Source organism: Protomyctophum bolini (genome assembly GCF_963924005.1).
Source record: "Protomyctophum bolini genome assembly, chromosome: 11".
NCBI classification, from domain to species: domain Eukaryota; kingdom Metazoa; phylum Chordata; class Actinopteri; order Myctophiformes; family Myctophidae; genus Protomyctophum; species Protomyctophum bolini.
The window spans coordinates 17,433,762-17,456,901 of NC_137872.1; the positions used below are offsets into that span (position 1 = coordinate 17,433,762).

At 44.1% G+C, this 23,140-nt stretch overlaps 2 protein-coding genes across 6 annotated transcripts; one reads left to right on the forward strand and one right to left on the reverse strand.

The window, feature by feature from the left end:
* The first annotated feature begins 916 nt into the window (after window positions 1-916).
* On the forward strand, window positions 917-18,959 carry LOC308324160 (interleukin enhancer-binding factor 3 homolog). 5 transcript variants are annotated; one of them, XM_080776116.1, is made up of 18 exons: window positions 917-1,012; window positions 2,488-2,584; window positions 4,156-4,391; window positions 5,516-5,690; window positions 6,622-6,769; window positions 8,590-8,681; window positions 9,923-10,018; window positions 10,164-10,275; window positions 10,432-10,562; window positions 10,756-10,867; window positions 11,614-11,727; window positions 13,206-13,411; window positions 14,252-14,431; window positions 14,567-14,848; window positions 15,261-15,393; window positions 15,525-15,572; window positions 17,491-17,928; window positions 18,735-18,959. In XM_080776116.1, the coding sequence occupies exons 2-18, from the start codon at window positions 2,582-2,584 to the stop codon at window positions 18,869-18,871; spliced, it is 2,643 nt and encodes an 880-aa protein (XP_080632242.1). In that variant the 5' UTR covers window positions 917-1,012; window positions 2,488-2,581; the 3' UTR covers window positions 18,872-18,959. The 5 variants fall into 5 exon arrangements, with proteins under 5 accessions (XP_080632242.1, XP_080632243.1, XP_080632244.1 ...); XM_080776117.1 differs by having other exon boundaries at window positions 14,579-14,848; XM_080776118.1 differs by having other exon boundaries at window positions 14,582-14,848.
* A 2,268-nt stretch (window positions 18,960-21,227) lies between these two features.
* LOC308323321 (DGAT1/2-independent enzyme synthesizing storage lipids-like) lies at window positions 21,228-22,214 on the reverse strand (the record flags this gene model as incomplete). The annotated part of the gene is made up of 1 exon (XM_080775042.1): window positions 21,228-22,214. The coding sequence occupies one exon, from the start codon at window positions 22,212-22,214 to the stop codon at window positions 21,228-21,230; it is 987 nt and encodes a 328-aa protein (XP_080631168.1).
* Window positions 22,215-23,140: the final 926 nt, after the last annotated feature.

The window sequence follows — 23,140 nt, forward strand, 5'->3', positions numbered from 1 at the left end:
TCTAATGTGATCCTGGGCTCTACACACCCTCCGTCAACCTAGTCCCCATATATGGGGGACATGGGGAGAGCAACGGACTTGAACTCATGCTTCCTTCATGCCTGAGTGTCCAAGTTCAAGTTGCTCCAGGCTGGCCAGGGGGTGGCAGTTTAGGGTCCAGGATTACTGCATGTTTTTTGTGAGGGTACCTACCCTAGGGGACACGGGGAGAACATGCAAACTCCACACAGAAAGGCCCTTTCGCCAACCCCGCCTCGGGTATTGGCACTGATGACGCGGAGGAGGAAACACGCCGCCAGCACCCACAGCGTCCCCAGCGGGAATCGAACCCAGGACGCGGCTTTGAGGGTCGATCTGTGCACTGCAAACACAAACAGACAAAAGTGTGTAAACACAAACATTGAAGACAAAAGTGAGGACTCAAATGGTTAGTGGCCAGAATGAGATGATACATGTACTTGACATATGATATGATGATAAGAGCGCCCCTCACTTAGTCACTTCACACGGGTGTGATTTTTCCAACAACTGCGGACTACCTTTTTGGACAATAAAGTCGTTTTTGTTAGGTTAGGGTTAGTGCGTTTTAACAGCTTAAGAACAATGTCGACGATGTCGCCCAAAATATAAATTATTATTATTTATTTATTTTTCAATTTTTTTGTGTGTGAAAAAAAAGCCTGGTGACGCGAGGTTACTTCCTCTTCTTCAGAGTATTCCCTTAGAGTATATATACTCTAAGAGTATTCCTCTCTAACCTTAGCCCCTCAGTCCCTATACTCTATGGTCCCTACTGAGGGAACATATTGGGGCTACTCTAACCTATGATTGGACACATTTTGATGCCATTCACCTTTGCCAGCCAATGACGGTCAAGCATTTGCGGGTCGTGGGCGTTTCTTTTCGTCTTGTACAACGGAGAGGAGGCAGCAGCAGCAGCAAATTAGCAATAGCAAAACGTGCGGCGGCAGGCAGACATTCAAGCAGACGTCCATTTAGCAAGACGTTGACGGTACGTGCTAACATCTATATAATATCATGCATTGTTATCAGATTTTGACGACTGTACCCAGTGAGTGGCCGAGAAGAACGGTAAAATAATAGTATTAAAAGGCCTTTTTAATGTAGCGGCATATCGGGAAAAACGGTCCCGCAGCAACTAGTCTTTGTTCATTGAACCAAAACCTAGCTAAGGCTAATGCTAGTTAATGGAGAGAAGATAATGGCTGCTTTCCTCCAACCTAGACCATTGTGAAACTCGCTGTTTTAATCCCTATTTTGCTCGTGTGTATTTGGGGTTGTTTGTCTGAGGTCAGTGTTGATAAACACAGACATTTAACCGGGTGGTGGTGTGTTCGCAAGACTGCTATGAGGCTAAAGTTAGCACGGAGAGGATAATTTGGGGGGTGGGGACTAAAAAAGCTCCACCAGGCAGCAGCCACACATAGCGGGTTAGAATTAAAATGGCGTCTCGTCTGGACCGATTCTCTCTTCCTGGCGAGGCTGGTGTGGTTATCAGTGGCCTGTCTTACATTTAACTCGTCCATTTTGTGTTCCATTTGATGCACAGAGTTAACAGATGGATGAAATGCAACACGTGAGGATTTGATTGTGTAAGACAAAGGAAGAGGTTAGGTAACCAGTGGCCTCAGCCAGTCTTCATCTCTAGTACCGTAGTACATTTAAGTCAGAGAGTAACACATGGAACGTGGATCCATTTGGTTCCCTTTGTCCACTCACTCAGAGGTGGATAAATTAACCTGCAATCCTGCATACGTAAGACGAAGATGTTGGAATGCACGATTCAACAAGTTCTACCTGTAACGGATCACTGCTTAGATTTATAATTTCAGCTCTTTCATTCTAAGACTTGCTAACATGATGTGTTTTGTTTTCATGTCATTCATTGGGGTTGTAACTGCTTAAACGTGGGTGTTTTGAATGTAACCGCTGCCCTGCAAGTGACGCCCACGATTATTTAGGCTGTGTGCCTGGCAACTAATTTAGCCCAATCAGGGGTGCATACTTAGTTTAGACTAGTAAATACTGCACCCCACAATCATTCACATTTCTGCCAGTGATGGCACTTAATTTAGCCTAAACAGAAAACTAATCTTTAAAGGAGTTAATTTGGTTACAGTATCATAAATCTCTTGCTGTGTAGGCCACATTCGTACATATATTTGGGTTGGCGTAACTGAGACTGAGTGGGTAGAGTGCCACCTGGAAATCAGAAGGCAGCCTGTCGACAACTGTTGTTTTTATGAATTCATAATCTGCACTACGCAGCGTGTAGTGAGCTTGTAGGTTTTGGTCAATGTTTGCCCCCATAATATGGAAGATGCTAGGGTTCATGTGGTTTCTCCCTGTTCATCATAGCCATAAGCAGAACCCTTTCCATCTCTGGCATTCCTGTTGAACCATAGACTCTCCTCAAAACTGAAACATAATTTTAAATTACTTAATCTCGTGTCTTTTCTCCAAAAGGGGCCAAAGTTGCTGTCCTCTGCTGCTGTGAAGACATTTAGCACTGCCATTCACTGACTGGACTGAAGAGGAGTCTACTCTCTGCTGACCAACTATGGTAATTTAGTATGGCCAGGCATCAACCCATGGATATATGCCAATACTTTTGTAACAACTTTAAAAACCTTGCGCCCCTAATTTGGGCATCTCGATACAATCAAATCAATATAGCAAATCTACAAGCTTGTAGATGTTTTCATCTAAGGTTTGGTTTAGAGGTAAGGGTTGAGGTAATTGACCGTTTATGTGGTTAAATGTCTGAAAATACACTTCAACACTGAGGATATTGCTGTCAAACAAGTCTATGAAACTATCTATGAAAAAGTTTAATCTCCAACACAATTTTATACAATATGTAGTGGGGGGGGGGTCCCTGCTTCATCTTTCTCTCTCAGCTGAAGGCCTCGACAGAGTCCGTTTTGACGTGTGGAGGGCTGAGTGAAAACGCACACAACAAACGCAATGTTATTTAGTCCTTACATAGTCCTAGGTCCTATTGTAGGCTTGCGTTGGTCTATAATGTGCAATCAACTATTCGTCCACTAGATAGAAGCTATGACAGATTAGATTGTACACACTGTAGGTACTGACACACGGCCACTTTATTTTTGTTGTGAGTTGAGATGTAGTTGGATTGGGTGCAGGTCTTTTTTCCGACAGCATATTGATCCGAAACCTCAATCCTAACCTAACCCTAACCGCAAGCACGGGAGCAGCGCATGTCGGACCATCACTTTTTCGCATCGCAGCGAATGTCCCCCCACTGCGGATCGGACCGTTGCCCCGTCGGCTAGAATGCTGTCGGAAAAAAGGCCGCCTCCCGTTGGATTGGGGTTCGTTCCTTAGCTGACGCATGGGGAGTTTTCTCTCACCCTTTGTTGCTTAGCGCTTCCTGTGTCGATTATGTTCGACTCTGTAAAGCACTTAAGGGGTCATTGGCCTGACATTTTTTGAAGACCTCTGAATTAGAACATAAATTCTAACATTCGTCAAGGACTCTCCAAAATTGTTCAGCTTTTGTCTGTATGGGTCCCATGACATGATCAATCTAACCATATAGGAGGAATTTAAGGCTTGTGGCATCCTGTGCCAGTATGTTGTCACTCGGTACAAGCTGCTCTAGACTGTAGAAACACATGCCACTGCTTCCACTTCAGTGCTCTGCTGACTGTAAATACGTTTCGGCAACATTCATGCCGTATATTAAGCGCCATTGGTGTTTTTGTTGAACCTAACAAACTGTGATATTAAAAGATACTATTCACATTTTTAGAAAAGTAAGCCAATGGTGTGAATTGAGAAAACAAAATGCAGTCATTCACACTTCTATTTAGGGACTAGATTTAAATCCCAGGCTACATTATGCGAAGAAAGGTGTTGCATTCTTCCTTTTGTGTTTTAATGGGGTCTCTTCTGTCTGAGGGGGTGCTCCCAACACCCTCTCCTAGCTGGATAGTTTTTTTCCAGTAGAAGTCTGACAGGAAACGAGGAGTGATTCTGCTAATAAAAATGTAAATTTACCATTTACGGAAAAACATAAGCACGGAGATGGAATGTTTCTGCCCGACCGCAACAATGCATGTTAAATAAATCTTCTTACTGAAGAGCTGTCCTCTTTTCTGTTCACAGCCTCCTCCAATGCGGCACCGCGGCATTCGCATCTTCATGAATGACGATCGTCACGTCATGGCCAAACACCAGGCCATCTACCCCACACAGGAGGAGCTGGAGAGTGTCCAGAACATGGTGTCTCACACAGAGCGCGCCCTCAAAGCTGTGTCCGACTGGTTGGATGAACAGGAGAAGGGTACTACTACTGTTACCATCAAGACGGAACCGGATGCCACAGAGACTGAAAAAGAGAGGTGAAGGAACATGGAATGTCAGACAGTAGACAAACTAGACATAACCGTCACGTGAATCCTGGTTTATAGTTTGGTAATGATTTCGGTGTCACAGAAATGGCCCATATACAAGCTTATTGATCGGCTATTTTGGTGCGCAACACCATGACATACACCAGGGTTCCCCAATAGGCAGCCCGCGGGCCAAAAGATTTTTTTTGAGGGGTCCCAGATATAGATGGCATTACATGGGGGTCCGTAGCCTATGCATGTCAAACTAAGCATCCTTTTCAAATGGGGTCTTGCCCTGAAAATGAATTTTCAGGGCAAGACCTCGACTCGCACGTGCAGACTCGGCCCCCAGCCTGATACGCTAGTCAAAATATGGCCCTTGAGGAAAATGAATTGGGGAACCCTGACATACACCCAAATATAAATAAGCATAGCTAGCGGAGGGGTGCTCGTTCCCTGTGGAGAGTGGCAGACGGCGGACACTCTGGAGAGAGCACATAATAGACTGTATACTGTGTAAGCCAGTTCTCCAGCATTCATGTTGATTGTATTAGTAACATTGCTGTATGTTTGTAAATGTGTGCAGTAATATCCTGCATATAAGTGCTGCATTTTCAGGAATCAATACATTTTTGTGCAATTCCTGGCATTCAGGCCCTGATGGCATTCAATTATTAGACTATAATATAATCCTACATCTTGCCCAGCCCTACTCTGCAGTGGATTGTTTTTTGTTAACACATTTTTGCCTGCTTATTCATTTATATTTAAATATTTAACTCTGTGTGAAGTGAGTGGTGCAACTCCGTGTGGGGGTCCCCGGGAGGTTCCAGACCCCAGCGGGCGTCAAGCCGCCCCGAAACGGCTGAGAAATGACAGAGTTACCGTGTGGGGGTCCCTCTACTGTACCCTCTACTGTACTGTACTGGCACACCCGAATTCATCATATATATACAGTTAATATGTTTGTGTGTTAGGTTGCGCACAGGTGGTGAAAAACAACCATGCTATTTTCGTGCTCATACCCACCCAGCCAGGCACCAACACACAGCTCCGTAAGGGAGTGGTTGCACCACTCAAAAAAATGTGTTCTAACTAATCTCTCCTTCCCTCCCTCTGGTGTCTTCACTCAGTGACCCCAAGGAGCTGGCAACCCGCTCTCTGCGTGGGGTGATGAGGGTGGGCCTAGTGGCCAAGGGCCTCCTGTTGAAGGGAGATTTAGATCTGGAGCTGGTGTTGCTCTGTAAGGACAAGCCCACCATCACCCTGCTGAAGAAAGTGTCAGAAAACCTGGCAGTGCAGCTCCAGGTGAGAGGAGGTTGCATAACGGCACCCAGTTTGATATAGATTAGGCCACAGGTCCTCAATTGATAAAATGTCTGTCTCTGGGAGCCCAGTCTACACTACAGTGTAATGTGTTAAGTTGAAGGGAGCCCTAGTTAAAAAAAACAAGGTAACTAGTCATAGTAGTTACCTTGTAGTAGTGAGTACAATGTAATGCCTCGTGGAAACTTGGATACCAGGAAAACAATGAGCGGTATGGGCGTAATTGCCTTATAGGTGAGCATCAGCAGTTTGTAGTGGGTGCGCGTAGAAACTATGCTGTTGAATGGGGAGGGAGGGTGCTACAGCATTCTAGATCATTGGCTTAAGTGAGCATGCCCGGAAGTCAATAAGTTGGGAGTTTCACTCGTCCAGTCAGTGGTTTGTGAGATTAGCTCCAGACACACAAACCGTCCAAGCCTCATGGATGGTTAAAGGCTCATACATACTCCAGTTTTTGGTGATAGCTTATCACCACGGTGTAGTTTTTAAAGGGTTGGAATGATCAGCGTGATGGTGATGATCAGCTATCACCGCAGACACAGACCCATCTCTCTGTTTTTTTCACTCTGGAGCTATCACCCCGTTCACTGATTGGTCTAGAAGTTGGGTGGGCACGCCCCTTTGATTTATGTAAACCACAGGGAGGCGGGGTCACTGCGAGTATGATGGCCTCAACTCTTATCACCATTTTAGGTGATAAGCTATCACCTAAAACGGTGATAAGCTAAGCTATCACCAAAAACTGGAGTATGTATGAGCCTTTAGAGAGCCACGCTGTTCGATGAAATGTACAATGGAGAGAGAAAAAATGATGTGCAGGTTCTATGCAATGGAAAAACACCATTAGTCCCCAACTGATCTGCACAACACAAATCACACAATAAGCCTTCATATTCTCCCTCCTCTGTCATAGACGATTTCGGAGGACACATACGTGGTGACCCAGCACATCCGCGAAGCCACGATTGTCATCAAGACCACGAAGGAGCCTCCACTCACCCTCACTATTCACATGACGTCGCCGCTGGTCCGCGAGGATGTGGAGAAGGCGGCCGCAGGAGGTAAGATGCCACGCAAGGGCTCCACGTCTTCCCCATGCAGCGGAGCCCATGCTGAGCAGAGAAGCCAAGCAGGCAGCCTAGAGAGATATTGTTTATTGGGCTGTCAATGGAGCTAGGGGATACGAGCCAGCTGTCGTATAATGAACCTGTGCTATGTTTATAGCTCTCTAGACATTTCTCATAGTTCCATGTAATGTGATTGTACATTTTTTGATGGCCCAATATACAGTATAGGACAGCTAGTCTTAACTGACCACCATCGGACATGGCTTTCTCTCCCCCTTTTTATGGTCAAAGAACCGACTATATGAAGGCTTACTGAGAATTTAACACAAAAAAACCAGAGACCACTTTGTTTGCATGTGTTTTTTATCTTGATGATGAACGGTTTGCATTGCAGCAAAAATGACTAGCAAAAACAAAAGGAGTGATGAGAACGTCTTTGGTCGCTAGACCCAACCATTGGCTGCAGTGTCTGGCATTCCTCAGTAGGGAAGGGGCGAGGGGTTAGAGATGGTGCTCAGGGACCCCTTTGACTCTGCATGGCTGAATGTCATGTTCGCCCAGTCACAGTCAAATACCTACCCTAATTGTTCACTGGGCTAGACGAGCTTAAGGTACTGTAAACACTTGAAACCGGCTGCTCTTTTGGAGATGGGCTCTGAAAACATTCAGTGCTCGAGATAATGGTCGCTTTACTTGTGGTTGCATTTTTTTGATGCCTGCAACAAGAAGATGGGGTTAAGCACTTTCATCCTGGTGTCCCTATTTTGGGCATGTCGTCATAGTTGGGGGAAAAACTGCAAAAATGGCAGACGTGAGCTTGCACATTGGCTATTTTTGCGATTCATCACATGACGAAGTATAATGGCGCTTAAATTGTTAACCATTTTTAAACCTTATATATTTTGTTGACTGTCCCCCAGGGGTCTATCCATGGCCCACTCTTTTTCCCTCTACACAAACATCTTTTCACAAATTACCGTAGCTGACCTACAAGCTCACAACGCATCGCAGTGTGGCGCTTTGTGAGCTTGTGGCTCAGCTATGGTCACAGATAGTTCACCTATTATGACATGCCCAGAATAAGGATGCTAAGGTTCATGTGGTTAATCAGTTGACCAGGTGTCGACCCCTTGAATTCATCTGTAACCCCATGCCAGCAGCCATGCCCCAAGCTTTTGGGTCTTCTATTAAAAGCCATCAGTTTTGCTGCAGTGTGGACCTGTTTGAATATCCGATTTTTTTGTGCATCTGATAACTGCTGCCTGTGGTTCCAATTCTGATTCTCTCTGTCAAGCCTTCTAGTTTGTCAATTTTAGGGACGCTGGACCTTTGACCAACTGGACGCTCTCTGTCTCGGAAGGGGCTAAGTGCAGTGTACCCAGTACAGGGGCGAAGGGGAGGGGTTCTGCCTCCCGTTTAAAAAAAGAAAAATGCACCTCAGAACTTTAACCACTGGAACTGAGGCTTACAACATAAGTTAACATGGAGATGCAACCTCCCTTTCTGACAGTTTGCTTAACGCCCCCATACATACATTGTTTTCCAGGTACCACACACAAACCCACATCACATAGTATAACTTGTTACTCCCAAGTAGTCTTTCTTTTAGTTGTGGGACCATTCTAAAAAGCCATATTAACAGTGGGGGGAGGTTGCAAGATGTTTGGTTTGTTCTCCAACGGTAGGGGTCCCCCTCCTCTCCCCCCTATTCCTGCCTGTGGTTTGGGAAGGCTGCCTGTGTTCCCCCCTGGCCGGTCTGACAGAACCCCCCTTGGTCAAACTGTACCTTGTCTTCTTATTCCACCCGCCAATAGAAACGCTTTCAGTCAACGATCCTCCGGATGTTCTGGACAGGCAGAAATGCCTAACTGCCTTGGCATCTCTCCGCCACGCCAAGTGGTTCCAGGTTTGCATCTTGTCTTTATTTGTCTCTAAGAAAACAAACAAAACACAAAAGTAGTTTTGAGTTGGTTTTTTAAACTTATTTTTTTCATGTATGCTGTTTTTTGTCTTTTATTGGGCCGTTGTTTTTTCCCCTCTTTTTTTCTAAGTGTAACACTTGCATACGAGAGTTTCTGAGGAAACCTTTGTCATTACATTTTTGTTGCTTTGCTGACTTAACCAGGTTCTATTGTAGTACCACTAGTCCATTGCTGCCTTTAGTCCCCATGCTTCAACAATCTCCCAGGCAATCATTTACATTAACCACTGCTGAATTGAAATTAACAAAGCATACAAGTTGCTTGAGTGATCTATATATCCAGGTGCAATATTTCTATAACATGGTGTGAGTTAGTCTTGTTATATTATTTCGTATTGGATACAAGCTTGTAGAGCACCTGCTTTACCATCAAAGAGGATGATTATTAGTTGTTTAATTTGCTAGAAAAGGCTGTGGATAACTATTCACACTACTGTGTCATCTTTGGCCTTTTCCACTTTTATGCTTGATTTATTCTGTCGCACGACTCGACGCGCACCAAAAATAGTTGCTTGTAGATCAGCTATTTTTGGCTCACAGCACGTCCTATGACGAGTATAAATCAGATTTTCTTGTCAGCTGTCCATCACCTGCCGCTTGTTCTTGTAGAGTTTGTGGCCTCGATTATTCCCATGCTCTGTGGATATGTCTCGGTTTTCTTTGTGCCGCAATTGGAACAGGAATATTGCACCTCGTTTCCTATATTTGAGAGTCGCACGTATTTTCCTACTGATTTTCTCCCCCAAAAATGACCCACTGAAGTATCACTGACATCACTTGTAGTAGTGAGTAGGTTTTGTTCATAATATGCTATACAGCCTCATTCCTCAACTAAATTCATTAGTACAGTTTACCCACACATACCAAATCTGCCATGCCCACAATAACTGTTACTTTCATCAATCCAGCTCTCTACTTTTAACAGCCATGAATGTCTTTGTACAGTTCACATACAGACCTTCTCTAATGTGTGCTATTACAGAGCCCTTGTTGATTTCTTCCATAAGGACAAAAGTTAAATCCTTGTAGTCCGTGTGGCTTTGTTTTTTTATTTTTTTATTTTATTACTTTTGTCAGTTTGAATGTGTATCGTTATGCTCGTCTGCTTTTCCTTCCTGACATCGTCCTATTAAGACTAAGGTCCTCCCTCCCTTTTGTGTCCACAGGCCAGGGCCAACGGGCTGCGCTCCTGCGTCATCGTCATCCGTATCTTGAGGGACCTGTGTGCCCGTGTCCCCACATGGGCTCCTCTCCGCGGCTGGGTGAGTCTCGCCTTTGGCATCCTCGCAAGTAAATTGTTGCGGGTTTTTGCAGGCGAAACAGGCCAGGGTGGTGTGTTGTTGTTGCCATCGGTACTATCCTGTTCCACAGCATCATGAGATCTTCCTCTTCCTTCCTACCTTGCAGCCGCTGGAGTTGCTGTGTGAGAAAGCTATCGGCACAGGGAACCGACCAATGGGCGCAGGGGAAGCCCTGCGGAGGGTTCTAGAATGTCTAGCTTCTGGGGTCCTCATGGCAGGTAGGCATCTAGGTTAACCAAACTAATTCATTTCATTGACTATGAAAGAGTATTGATACTTGGATTAATAATCCACCAGTATCCCTATTTTGGGAATGTCATTATAGGTGAAAATATTTAGTAGCATATAGTAACACATTTATTGGCGCCCTAAAGAAGGCAGCCTACAAATGACTCCTTTACCTCCAGATGGTTCTGGAATCTGTGATCCGTGTGAGAAGGACCTGACGGATGCCATCGGCCATTTGGATCGCCAGCAAAGAGAAGACATTACACAGAGCGCACAGGTGAGCTGCGGTCTGGCTGAAGAGTGAAGACGGATTTATTTAATTGAGGTCCAGTGTCATGCACTGAAAATTCCTAGTTCTCGTGCGCAAAATGATGGGCTGTCATGAATAAGTCAGGCATGAGGTGTGCGCCTTGTTCTTCAACAGCGCATTGCATGTGAAATTGACCTCGTCTTGTCTCTTGTGTCCTCAGCATGCCTTACGGCTGTCTGCATTCGGACAGCTTCACAAAGTGCTGGGAATGGATCCACTCCCCTCCAAGATGCCCAGGAAGCCCCGGAGCGAGACAATTATCGATTACACAGGTAGAAACACCATATGGCCAGGAAGTATGATCGCAGGGTGTAGAGGGGACATTTTCTGGCAACCTCTCCTATCCACAAGGTGGAGTAGTCCATGAAAGCATTATGGCCATCCAGTCAAACACACAGACTACATACATTTTTGGGCCATAGGGTGCATGTGTTCACATTGAGTGACTGGACGATTAAGTGAAATGTCCCTTTGTGTCCAAATGACCATCTCTAGTATAGTATTCAATACTGCAATTTCATAGTATAGTATTCAATACTGCAATTTCTGTCCTCAAACATGGTATTATGTGACCAGCTTGTGTACTGGAGGTTTGTTTCTGTACATATGGTGTGTGTTCGTACATGCATGTATACATACATGCATACATACAGTATGGTATAGTAGAGTGAAAACGTGGGAGAGAATGTGTCACAACCCAAGATAGAAAGTAGGCAGAGTCAAAATAAAATGACTGGTTCTACCTTCTCTCAGCCTTGACAGAAAGATAAGCTTATTGGCTTGTCACTTGTTTTGTTTGGTCTTCTTCCTTTTTTGTTTTACTTTTCGTTTTTGTAACCTTGTTTAATTTTGACAAGTTTGGCTCTTCTGTTTTCATTCTGTTTACTGAGCACCGTCTAGACCTCGGTTCTTTGATTCTTCCATTTTTACTCAATTTCTTTGTGGTTTTATTGGCGTTGAATAAACTACAGACTGCTATGTAATAAAATATACCTATGTCTGGTTGTTGTGTTTTCAGTGCAAATCCCGCCTAGTACGACCTACGCTCCACCAATGAAGAGACCAATTGAGGAAGAGGATGGAATGGATGACAAGAGTCCAAACAAGAAGAAGAAAAAGCTGCAGAAGAAGTGTAAGTGTTTTTCATTTTGAAGGACTCCTGGTTTCATTATACAGATTAGGCCACAGACCTCATAGTATATATATTTTTTTAAATCTTCACCAATCTATACTGTAAAATCCTCAATGTTATTTGAACTCGGACAGTTACAGAACTGTAAGGGTCCATTTGGTTCCTAACTATCGGCCATTTAGCCGGGGACCCTGTAGAACGCCCTCAAGGACCGTTGACAACCAGTGACCTAGACTGGCAGTAGAAAGCCCTCCCTCCTCCAGTGAGGACACTGCAGAGTCACTCTCCACCTTCCGCCCTAGTCTGAAAACCCACTCTAACCAGGTTTCAGTTCAGTCTCCCTCTACGCTCGCTGGTATTTCCTATCATTACCTCTACACTTGAAATTCTTCAACTATCTTTGATAGGTATGGTAGGTATGCCGCTTACTTGTTATTCTGAAAGTGTAAATGGACCACTAAAGGTTTTGCTGTTTATGGCCTGTGTAAATAAAATTACTTTAGAATGTAGGCCCTAACCCTCAAACACCACATGCTGTATAGTAATAATTAGTGCATTGCAAAAACCTTGATGAATGGAACTGTATTTTATGCGGATAGTACCAGTGTAAATAAGTGCTACTTTAAGTAACTGTTTCTGTTTGAATCCATTGGTTGTAATGTAGATCTGTATGAATCTATAGCAACTTCACTCAGCCAGCAGGCAACTGTGCAGAGCTCATAAGAAGACACAAAGAGCCAGACAGCAAGTTATTTGATTTAATCGTATCAAGGGCATACTGTAATACACGGCTTCGCAACGTTGGGTCTGGGAACCACCAGGAGTACAAATGCATCCATTTAAACAATGGGTCAATTTGTACCCTGGGATGTTCCTAGCGGTTAATTTCACTGACGTGTACACAACATCTTTTAAAGTTGTTTTTTTTTCCTCCCATAGTCGAAAATGTATTAATCAATTTATTTATAGAAAGTAACACCCAGACAATAGCCAAAACTGAGCACATTTTGATCTATAGTACTCACTCAGAGTTCGACAAACTCAGGATTTTACAGTACTGTAGACTGGGTTTCCAGAGATCAAATGGGTGTCTGTGGCATGTCAAACTGGGGGCCCTTGAAATGAAAGACTGAGAATCACTGCTGGCTGTCTTGCCTAAAATGTTGTGGGGGCTTATACATTGGTGGTCTTACCATTCATTCGTGCCAACTAGGAACCGGGAAGTATTGTATTTACTTTAAAACGTCTACTTCCCACTTCAGTGTGTTAAAAGTGGTTTGAGGATTCTGAAAGAATCTGTGATGCCTCTTTTGCGTAAACAAATGTTTTGTTCAAACTTTCATTTCAATTTCAATTCAAAGGGCTTTATTGAAGTGAATAGTCTGTCTTCTCTCGTGATACAGGTCTGCCTATGACAGCCTTTCTCGATTGCGATACTGTGCTCACAATCATTTCACCTTTTGTCTCTCCCTCCCCAGCCCCAGAGGAGAAATCTGAGCCTCCCCAGGCCATGAACGCCCTGATGAGGCTGAACCAGCTGAAGCCAGGCCTCCAGTACAAGCTTGTCTCTCAGACAGGGCCCGTCCATGTCCCGGTCTTCACCATGGCCGTAGAGGTGGACGGCAAGGCCTTCGAAGCCAACGGCCCATCCAAACGCACTGCCAAGCTCCACGTAGCTGTCAAGGTGAGCACCAAGACTGCTTTAAAGGAGAATTCCATGCTAGAAGGCTTTCTTACAAAGAGGTCCAGGTGTTTTTTTGTGCAAAAACTCCTTATTGGCTATTTCCCCTACCATAAGCCCTCAATGAATTGCATTGAATTGATTGGGGCTATGGGGTGTTGTGCAGTTTGGGATATTATTTACATTATGAAGAGAGGATATATACAAAAAGCAATGGAAATAAGCGAATTAGCACAACACCCCATAGCCCCATTCAATTCATTGAGGGCTTATGGTAGGGGAAATGGCCAATAAGGAGGTTTTGCACAAAATAACACCTGGACCTCTTTGGTGGGGATGTAACGACTACAAATAAAGGTAAGAAAACCTTCTAGCATGGAATTCTCCTTTTAGGCTGATTTTTTTTTTAATACATTTTACAGCAGTATCTACAAACCTACTGTGAGCTTGTAGATCGGCTACTAAAATGCAAGTGTTTCCATACCACAGAGTTCTAAAAGGACGTTTAAGTAAATCTGGGTTAAAAAGCATGGTATTTTATAAAAGTCCAGGGGGAGTAGCCCCTGAGATTGTAATTAAATTTAAGATATAACCAGAATGGGCTAATGAATGTAAAACTAGTTCAGCAACAAAGGGGTGGACAGGATACATTTCTGCCCCTAACGAATGCACTGTATAATTAAATTCCAATACAATTTCTACCTCTTTTCACTGTAACACAGCCATGCTGGTGGAGTCAGAACCTTTGAGTATTGGGATCTGGCTTTAGAGTCTGCTGTGGTGCTGACTGTGTACCTTTCTCCTCACCCTAACCTGCTAATTGTCTGCATGGACACCCTTCAGGTCCTTCAGGACATGGGTCTTCCCACAGGGGTGGAGCTCAAGACTGCTGAGCCTGTCAAAGCGGAGGAGCCAACAGCAGTTACTCCCACTGTCGACATACCAAAGCTTGTTGTCAAACAAGAACCCGACACTGCCACCACAGGCCAAGCCACTACAGAGAGCACTGATGCTTCTGCAGAGGTACAACACATTACACACACACATTATAACAAAAACTAATTTCCCTTACAGTATCTGCACAGTCAATAAATTTAGATTTAATTAGTTAAAAAAAAGCACATTTCCTGTATATCATCATGAATAACGTTCATGCAGAGCGCTCGCCAGCAGGGACCAATTCTGACCAAGCACGGGAAGAATCCGGTGATGGAGCTGAACGAGAAGCGGCGCGGCCTCAAGTACGAGCTCATCTCGGAGACGGGCGGCAGCCATGACAAGCGCTTTGTGATGGAGGTGGAGATCGATGGGATGAAGTTCCAGGGCACCGGCTCCAACAAGAAGGTGGCCAAGGCCTACGCTGCCCTGGCCGCTCTGGAGAGGCTGTTCCCAGAGGGCTCTGTAACAGAGGCCTCCAAGAAGAAGAAGGGACCACCCATGGTAGGCCAAAGAGCACTGATCCTAATTATGCTACTGCCAGTATATGGATACATTTTGTGCATGATTCCACAGCTTTTTGTGGAAATACAAAATCTGGGGGCAATATCAAAAGTTGCATGTAAACGCAAGCAAGGAGGCCATCACAGACAGACATTTTACAAATCGGCTACCTCAGGAATGTGCTCAACTTGAGAGCCAATAAAATTCTCTGGGAGCTTATCATATAATGCTCCTGTGATCACACCAGAAGGCGTTCTCTCCCAAAGCGAGTCACCTCGTTCGTATTATTGAAGAACCGGGGTTACGTTTGTAACCTATAGTTTTTTTTATTATGCTAACCGAACACAGCAGAAACGTTACATCTTGTTCTTGTTGAACATGCCATGTTGACAAATATTCTTTCTCTTTTTAGCATGTCCCAGGCTTTGGCATGATGGGAGGCCCAATGGGCGGCGACTCGGCCAACCACCGGGGTCGAGGGAGAGGAAGAGGAGGCCGTGGTCGGGGCCGGGGCTTCAATAACGGTGGAGGCTATGGAGGAGGAGGTAATGAAACCAAAAAGACAAAACTCTTATCACTTACTTTTACCTCAATAAAAATAATTGTGCTCGTGCGGCACTGGAATTTAGTCACGCGTTTGTCTAATTACTACATTAATTATGTGTGATCCAATTAGGTGGCTTCGGGACATACGGTTACGGGAACAATGCCAACTCTGGATACAGTAAGTATTGGGTTATTTAAATATTTCTCCAATGTTTGGAAGTACTCGCTTCTTTCTGCGTTGCAGTAAGAATCTTAATGGCTTGATGTACTTTATTGCACGCTGTTTCTCTCACCAAAAAGAACCAATCCACAAACTCAAACCATGCTGAGATGAGTTGTGAGCTTGTAGATGAGCAATTTTCGGTGCACAGCACCAGCGTGCAGCTCAGTATAAATGTGGCTTCGGAAGATAGTGGACTACAAGAAAAATAAAACACTATACTAATTTTGTTTTAGTATAGTCTGACTGCTCAAGACGCAGGATCACAATGGGCAACGTTTAGAAACAATGTGATGTGTATTGGGTTGTTCGCTTTTGAGTGATTTTTACATTTCTCTGCTTTAAGCCACAGGAATGTGTTCTTTTGACATCCCCCTCTCTTATCAGAGAACCCCCTACACGCATACACACACTTTCCCTCCTAGCAGCCTATTCTGAGGACTGACCAGCATGAGCGTGACAGGAGCAGAGAAATCTAAACAACCCAACAAATTAATGAAAAGGAGGAAAAAAAAGCTTGAATAATCTGACCAAAGGAATAATTTACAACTGCCGCCTTTTTTAATGGCAGATCAAATAAACTAAATCTAATTTAATTTTTCCCTTCTCTGCCCTGTCTCACTCTTTAGGTGACTTTGTCTCAGACTGCTATGGCTACCACGAGTTTGCGACATAGGTTCCCTCCCCCTCCCAAATCTTTTAAAAGACAAAAAAAAAGAGAGAAAAAGAAAATCCAAACAAAGCTTGTAGAGAGGAAAACGAAACACAAAAAAACGGCTCACTAGTCTTCCCAGCGGCATCGGGAACTCTCCACCACAAGTTCACACGCTGGGAATCCAGTCGCATCAAGCCCTTCTGCCATGTCTTGCCAAAACCCACGTCTTGTCTTGCCCCTACACCTCGGAGAGACTTCATGCCCCAGAGAGCATGTAGCTGTAGTCACCTTCCATTCTCTCACTGTGGACGTTATCGGACAACCCGGATCTGCCCAAACTACAGCCTTGGTTTATAATAGAAATTATCTTAAGTGTTGGACCATAACAGGGTTTGGTATTTGGGTTTGGTGTATTTTCTTTTTTTTTTTTAATCACCTGGACGAAAAGGATGAATTGCCTTTTGGGGGTTGTATAACATACTGCCTATTGGATACTGCTACTTTCTACTGGGCTCTCTTCATACTTACTTAATATTCTGTGAATGGTTCTAATTTGATTGTGTTGATGCCTTTGTACCAATCACTTTCAATAATTGTTGAATTATGTCTTTTTTTATTTTGTTAGTTTGTTTTCCCCGTTTGAGAATGTCACATTGCAGTTTTTTGTCAACAGCACTGCTAACAGTCATTGCTACTGAATGCATGATGAATTTGAATACATGATATTCCTATTTTGGTGAGAGTGTTATATGCTGGCGAGTCACAGCATCTCCTGACTGTGACGGTACAATGCATAGGTTGACTGAGGCTGTGTTGGCACAGTTTGCACAAAAGACTGGCTGAAATTTGAGAACCTCTAGTATGGCTGTGAAGCTGTTTTTATATTTTGTTGCTTTTCTTTTTTTTTAATAAAATAAATGTGATGTCCCCATTCAATATTGTGGAACTATGTAGTCATTTAACACATTACTCAGTGTGTCACTACGTGTTATGAGCTTGTAGGTCGGCTATGTATGGCGAATACATTGGGTTTGGAGGTGGAAAAGGAGGATGCTAATATAGTCTCCTAATATAGACTCGGAGCTGGTCAATGAGTGTGTGTATATAACGTTTTTAATGTAATGTTGAGTGTCTTGTGACTAGGTCGTTGTGCATACTCGTCAGTGCAAGAAGCTGTGTTCATGTCTGGCCTTTTGCATATCATTTTCACCCAACTATCAGATTATTACAACAATGGTGGCACGAACGGAGGAGGCGGTGGTTCTAACACCCAGTCAGGAGGCCCGCAGGCCAACTCTGCACCCGCCGCAACGCAGAGCTCCTACGGCTCATACTACCAGAATGACAGCACCTTCTCCTCCACCACATCTGCCGTCTCCAAAACCCCAGCCAAGAAGACCCCCATGCTCCAAGGAGGTGGGAAGACCACATCCTTCCCTGGCCCTCCTGGGGTGAGCGGAGGCACCACAGGGGGCTACCAGGCTGGCGCTACCTCAGGCCAAGGCTCATACAACCAGTACGGCCAGGGCTTCGGGCAGGGCAAGAAGAACTTCAACCAGAATGCCAGTCAGGGCGGAGGGGGTGGTTATTCCTACAGCACTGCCTACCCTACCCAGGTGACTGGTGGCACTGGGAGCAGCGCAGACTACAGCTATGATGGTGAGAGCTAGCATGACACTAGTATTAACACTTCTGATGCCCAGGACGTGTCGTCCACACACGACTTATCAAATGAAACGGCGGGGTGCTAAGGACATGTGGTCACGTCTTGAGGTATTTTTTATTGATCTAAAACAATCCATACGTGCTCGCACCCTCCCGACCTGTGTTACGTGTGCACACACCCATCACTTACGGCAAGGTTAATTAAATAAGGTTAGGAAGCGAAGACGGCTCCATGGAAGGAAAGAAACACGCGCAATTGACAGCAACTGCGCATGTTTCTTTCCTTCCAGGGAGCAACATGGAGTCCACCGTACTGTCTGCACTTCCTAACCTTATTTAATTAACCTTGGTTTACGGCCTGACAAAACACCCTATTTTCTCTGAATCTACGGCGCTGTCCATGGTGGTGTTCATAACAGTGTTCTAATTTCTGACTTCATGCATCTCAGTTACAATATTAACGCTTCTAAAGAGATCAGTCTTACTAGCGATTATCTATTAGTTTGATTAACTGTTTATATTTGTGGGTAAACGCGTATATTTATATATATGTGTTTATCGGTGGTTCTCAAACTTTCATGTCAAGCACCTTTATTTGGCCGCCGACCCCATTCTTAAAATATTATTTTCCGTGGATCTCTAGAAGCAAAGATTTGAGTTAAAATGTTGGCTTAAGTGATTAAAATCTAAAATGGCGGATGCTTTTCTGGTCTTAATGGGTTAAAAAGGTTTATAATCACTGTTGCATTAAAACCGTTTTATGGAAAATGTGTCATCTCAACGCTCTGATTTGCTCGTAGGTTACAACACCCAGACAAATTACAACACACAGGGAGGCAGCAACAACAACCAGGCCTTTGGCACCAACCAAGCCCCGTACCACAACCCAGTGGGCTACGGCAGAGGAGACCCCAGCATGAACTACCAGTACAGATAGACGGTGTCCAACCCCATCCTGTGTTTGTGCAGCCTAGCATCCCGTGATACCACCATCAGCAGCATCAACTGCCCTTCCACATCCCCGGTCTCCAACCCTCCCCGAAATAAACAAACTGACCCATGGCTAGTTTACACTCCACGCTTCTCATGTGCTTCTCATGTGCTTCTTGGATTGGCTAATTGTCACTGGTGTGGGCACAAATTGGACATTTTCCTTTTTTTTTTGTCCCTTTTCTTTTTCTTTTTTTAGATGTCAGAGCTGAATTGTGACTGAATAATGTGGTCTGTTCCAGTGGTCTGCTCGGTGTTGAATCTAGTCTAGTGTAAAGAAGAAATAATGTTTTTTTAATATATCAAACCAATCACTGTCCTCATCACCACATAAGAAGGGTGATGCTGCAAACCATTGTTTCATATTATAGTTTCTTTATTGAAGGACAGGTGTATAGCTGTGGCTGACTTTTCCCCCTCATTCGACTACTGAGGAATGTTGTATTTCTTTCTGTTAAAGTACAATAAGCCTGAGAACTAGTTTTGCTCACTGATTGTTTTATTTTCTCTCTTGCTTGTAATTTTGACTTTTGTAATATTTTTCTTTGCGTGATGTTGGTTATTTTTAAAAGTCCTTTTGGAGAGTACTGGAAAGACATGTTGTGATGTCAGGTCCACATTTTCTTCTCAATGTAGCTTCTGGGTTGGGTCGGATATTTTCTGTTAAACATTGTATAAGAAAGTGTGTTTGTATCAATTAAAGGATTTTTATTTTAAAGAACGATACTGGTGGCATTTTTTAAGAGTATGTTCCGCAAACATGAGAACAATTTGTGGTGAAAAGGAGCTCTGTTGATTTAATAGCTGGTAAGGTTTAGGCCTACATAATACATACCGGTATATAATTTGCTCAGTATGTCTGGTGTCACCCCAGTTATACCATATCATGTTTTCATTGCCCTTCCTGAAGGCCAATCAACAGGAAATCATTGATAAGGACATGCCTGCAGTGTGGTACATGCGTTTCTATATCCTATGGACTCAAAGCAGTAGTTCTCCAACCATTTACAGTTACACGCCTGACCTGGTAGATTCCATTTGATCACCCACCCCCTTAAAGGAATCGTTCAGATTTTAAATTTAAGCTGTATGAAATAATTGCCATTAATATAGTGGTTGCAACTGTATTAATTGATTGCCCTGGGAGTTTCTTCCACCACTGTTTGTCCACCAGATGGAGTCATTGAGCTAGTATAACAGAGCCCACCGGTGGCACTGGGGTGGCGGTGGGAGCAAACAGTGCATAACAACAACCAGGAACTATATGCAGGAGGAAGGCATGCAGTCTAGGTGAGCTTATAAATACACCGCCCAAACAAAAGTAAAACAATGTAATCAAATCACACTTTTTGGCCATGAACAGATATTTGCAGTTAAACTAAGCTACATAACAAAATATTATTACAGAATGTGGTATTTTGAGGGGAGTATGCCCAGCTTTGTGTGTGCGTGTGCACCCCATATTGATGATTTGATTGGCTGAGCATGGAATGTGAGGTTAGAAAAGCGAGGACGCCAAAAGTGATTGCCTATAGTAATGTGATACGTGTGTGTGCACGTGTGTGAGTGTGCGTAGGTCTGTCTGTCTGCATGTGTCACCCCCTCCACTGATGACTTAATGTACGCAGATGGCTTAATGTGTATGTCTATGTTTAAATGTTTATTTATTTAATTTCATTTAAAATTTAAAATTATGTATATTTATTATTTAATCATTTAGAATGGAAGTCAAATGGGCTCACAATGTCCAAAGTTGGACACAGTCCGGGATGTCATCGATTATAGACCCATTAATTCAAGCCATCTATCAAATCAGGCTGAAACCTTTCCCAGGTATGGAGTCATACGTCATAGTTTACATCATAGACGTCAGCTGGCATCACAGACTGGTTTCCTTTTCATGAATATTTAACAAAAAGATTTCATTGACCTCAGACCACTACCTGGTCCCCCTCCCTCTTTCCACCAAATCCCTTCACAGACAATAGCCTATCTACAAGCTCACGGTGCACCCTGTTGTGAGCTTGTAGACTTACCATTTTCACCGAATGTTCACCTGTTATGACGTACCCAGAATACAGACACTATAGGGTTCATGTGGTGAGCACATGTGCCAGAAAGAGTTGAATAAGCTGTCCAGTGGGCGCATAATAGGAGAAATAGCAGTGTTAAGCTACACTGTAGCTTTAAAGGTACCTGTATGTTAGACCAGTGCACCGCTGACCATTCGGTTTCCCTATACACATGATATGTTTGTGTTGTTGAGGCCACGTAGTGAACAGTGAGGAGAGGTGAAGTATTACTCATCTTTGTTGTCTGGTATGGAAGCGCTCCAGCAGCGCTCGCAGGATGTTTCCTGGGATCTGTTGATGCTGGTCAATGAGGGCCTGGACGGCCTGCTTAACTTTTTCTGCCAGCTCATCAGCATTTACGTCAGGGTCGTATGGGATGGGGTCACCCAGGTAAGTACACAATTTGACGGGAAAGCCCCCATACACGGGAACTATGGGAAGCCGGAATCTATCGTACACCCAACGAAAAAATCTCAGTGTTCCCAGCGATCGGAAGCTTTCCCGTACATTCTGAGTAAACATCGGAATTATCTGCACTTTTGCGGCAATGGCGACCTTTGCAAAACCTGTGCGCTTTCCCCAGAGCAGTGGGTATGTCTTATCACTGAACAATGCCTCCCGGACTCCGCCCGGAGCGATGGCCAAGAGATGACCACTCTGCAGGGCCCGTACGCACTCCTCCTGGGGTCCATGGAACACACTAAACACCTCTAACAGCAACTTGAAGCCTGGGACCTTGAAGAGGAAGTGGTCAGCTACAGAGTGACAGGTGCGTCCTTTCTGGATGAAAACATTGGCCAGGAAGTAGTAGTAGTCAATGGGGATAGCTCCATGGTAGTACACGATCAACGCTGCACCCTCATTGGGGATCTTCTCCATCCCACAGATTTCATATCCGTGCCATATGGCTCCATGTCCCTCCCACAGTATCGCCAGGGTCTTCCTGGCTCCGTCCCATAAGTTGTCCGAGAGTAGAGCCTCTCTCAGCTTATTCTTTCTCTTGTAGACATGGAGGAAGAGAATGGACATATAGATCAGTATGATGATGAGGATAGGCAGTATGATGAAGACGATGGCCAGAGGGGTGAAGACCCACATCGAGTACTCCCGAAAGCAACTGAGGTCTGCCCACTCGGCCCACCATGCATGGAGCAGCGTCAGGAAGGAGATAGAGTCCTCTGCTACCAACAGGCACGGCTGATCGCAGCCATCTGACATCCTGCAAATGACAACTAGGTCAGTTGGTGTCAAACCATAGAGAACGAGACAGCACTGGGAGGAGAGATCCACACATCTGTTTAGTCACTCAGTTTCAATCTGTTTGTTACTTGATTCTCCTTTTCGGGGTGAGCTGGAAGCTAAATCTGACCTAGAGACATCCTTTAAGAGGCCAACAACTCGTGGCAAGACAAGACTAGAAGTCCAACAGGCCCGTTCACAGGATTGCGAAAGTGAACGGCTTGTAATTGTGATTACATTAAACTCTCTAGTTAGATTATATACCATGATATATATAATCTATAAAACAGGCCAGGGAACAGAATTGTGATTGGGGTGAAAATGAGTGACAAGACAGATGGAACGATATAAGCAGTGAGCCAACGACATCACATTGACATCACTGTCAGCCAATCAAGTTGTGTCTGGACAGATTATGCCCATGTATGGAAATTCCTGACACAACAGTACATCACAGACTGACTTCAAAACCACCTGCAAAATAATGCCCGTCCGATATATATACAGTATAAACAGACACAGTCTTATTTTCTCTCCTCTGATTGGAGTGTATAGAGTGTATACAGTGTAGTGTATACAGGATACACTTTTTTACCCTCAGATGATTGGACAATATACTGTGACATCACAATATGTGTAATTGTCCTGCCCTCTTCTGATTGGACAATATTGCTATATAGATAGGCGCAACTCCCCAAGATTGCATCTATCTAGTTACCCATCAATCCCAATTGATTTAAGGTTCTTTAACTGACACTGCAATAAGTACTCTGGGTCACAGTACGGATGTCATAGACTGATTTAAAATGGTGCAAGTGCAAACAACAAAACAAGAACTGTTTCATGCTGCATTGAGGTTCATAACCAACTCCCCCTATAAGACTATCAACACTGTACTCTGTAGT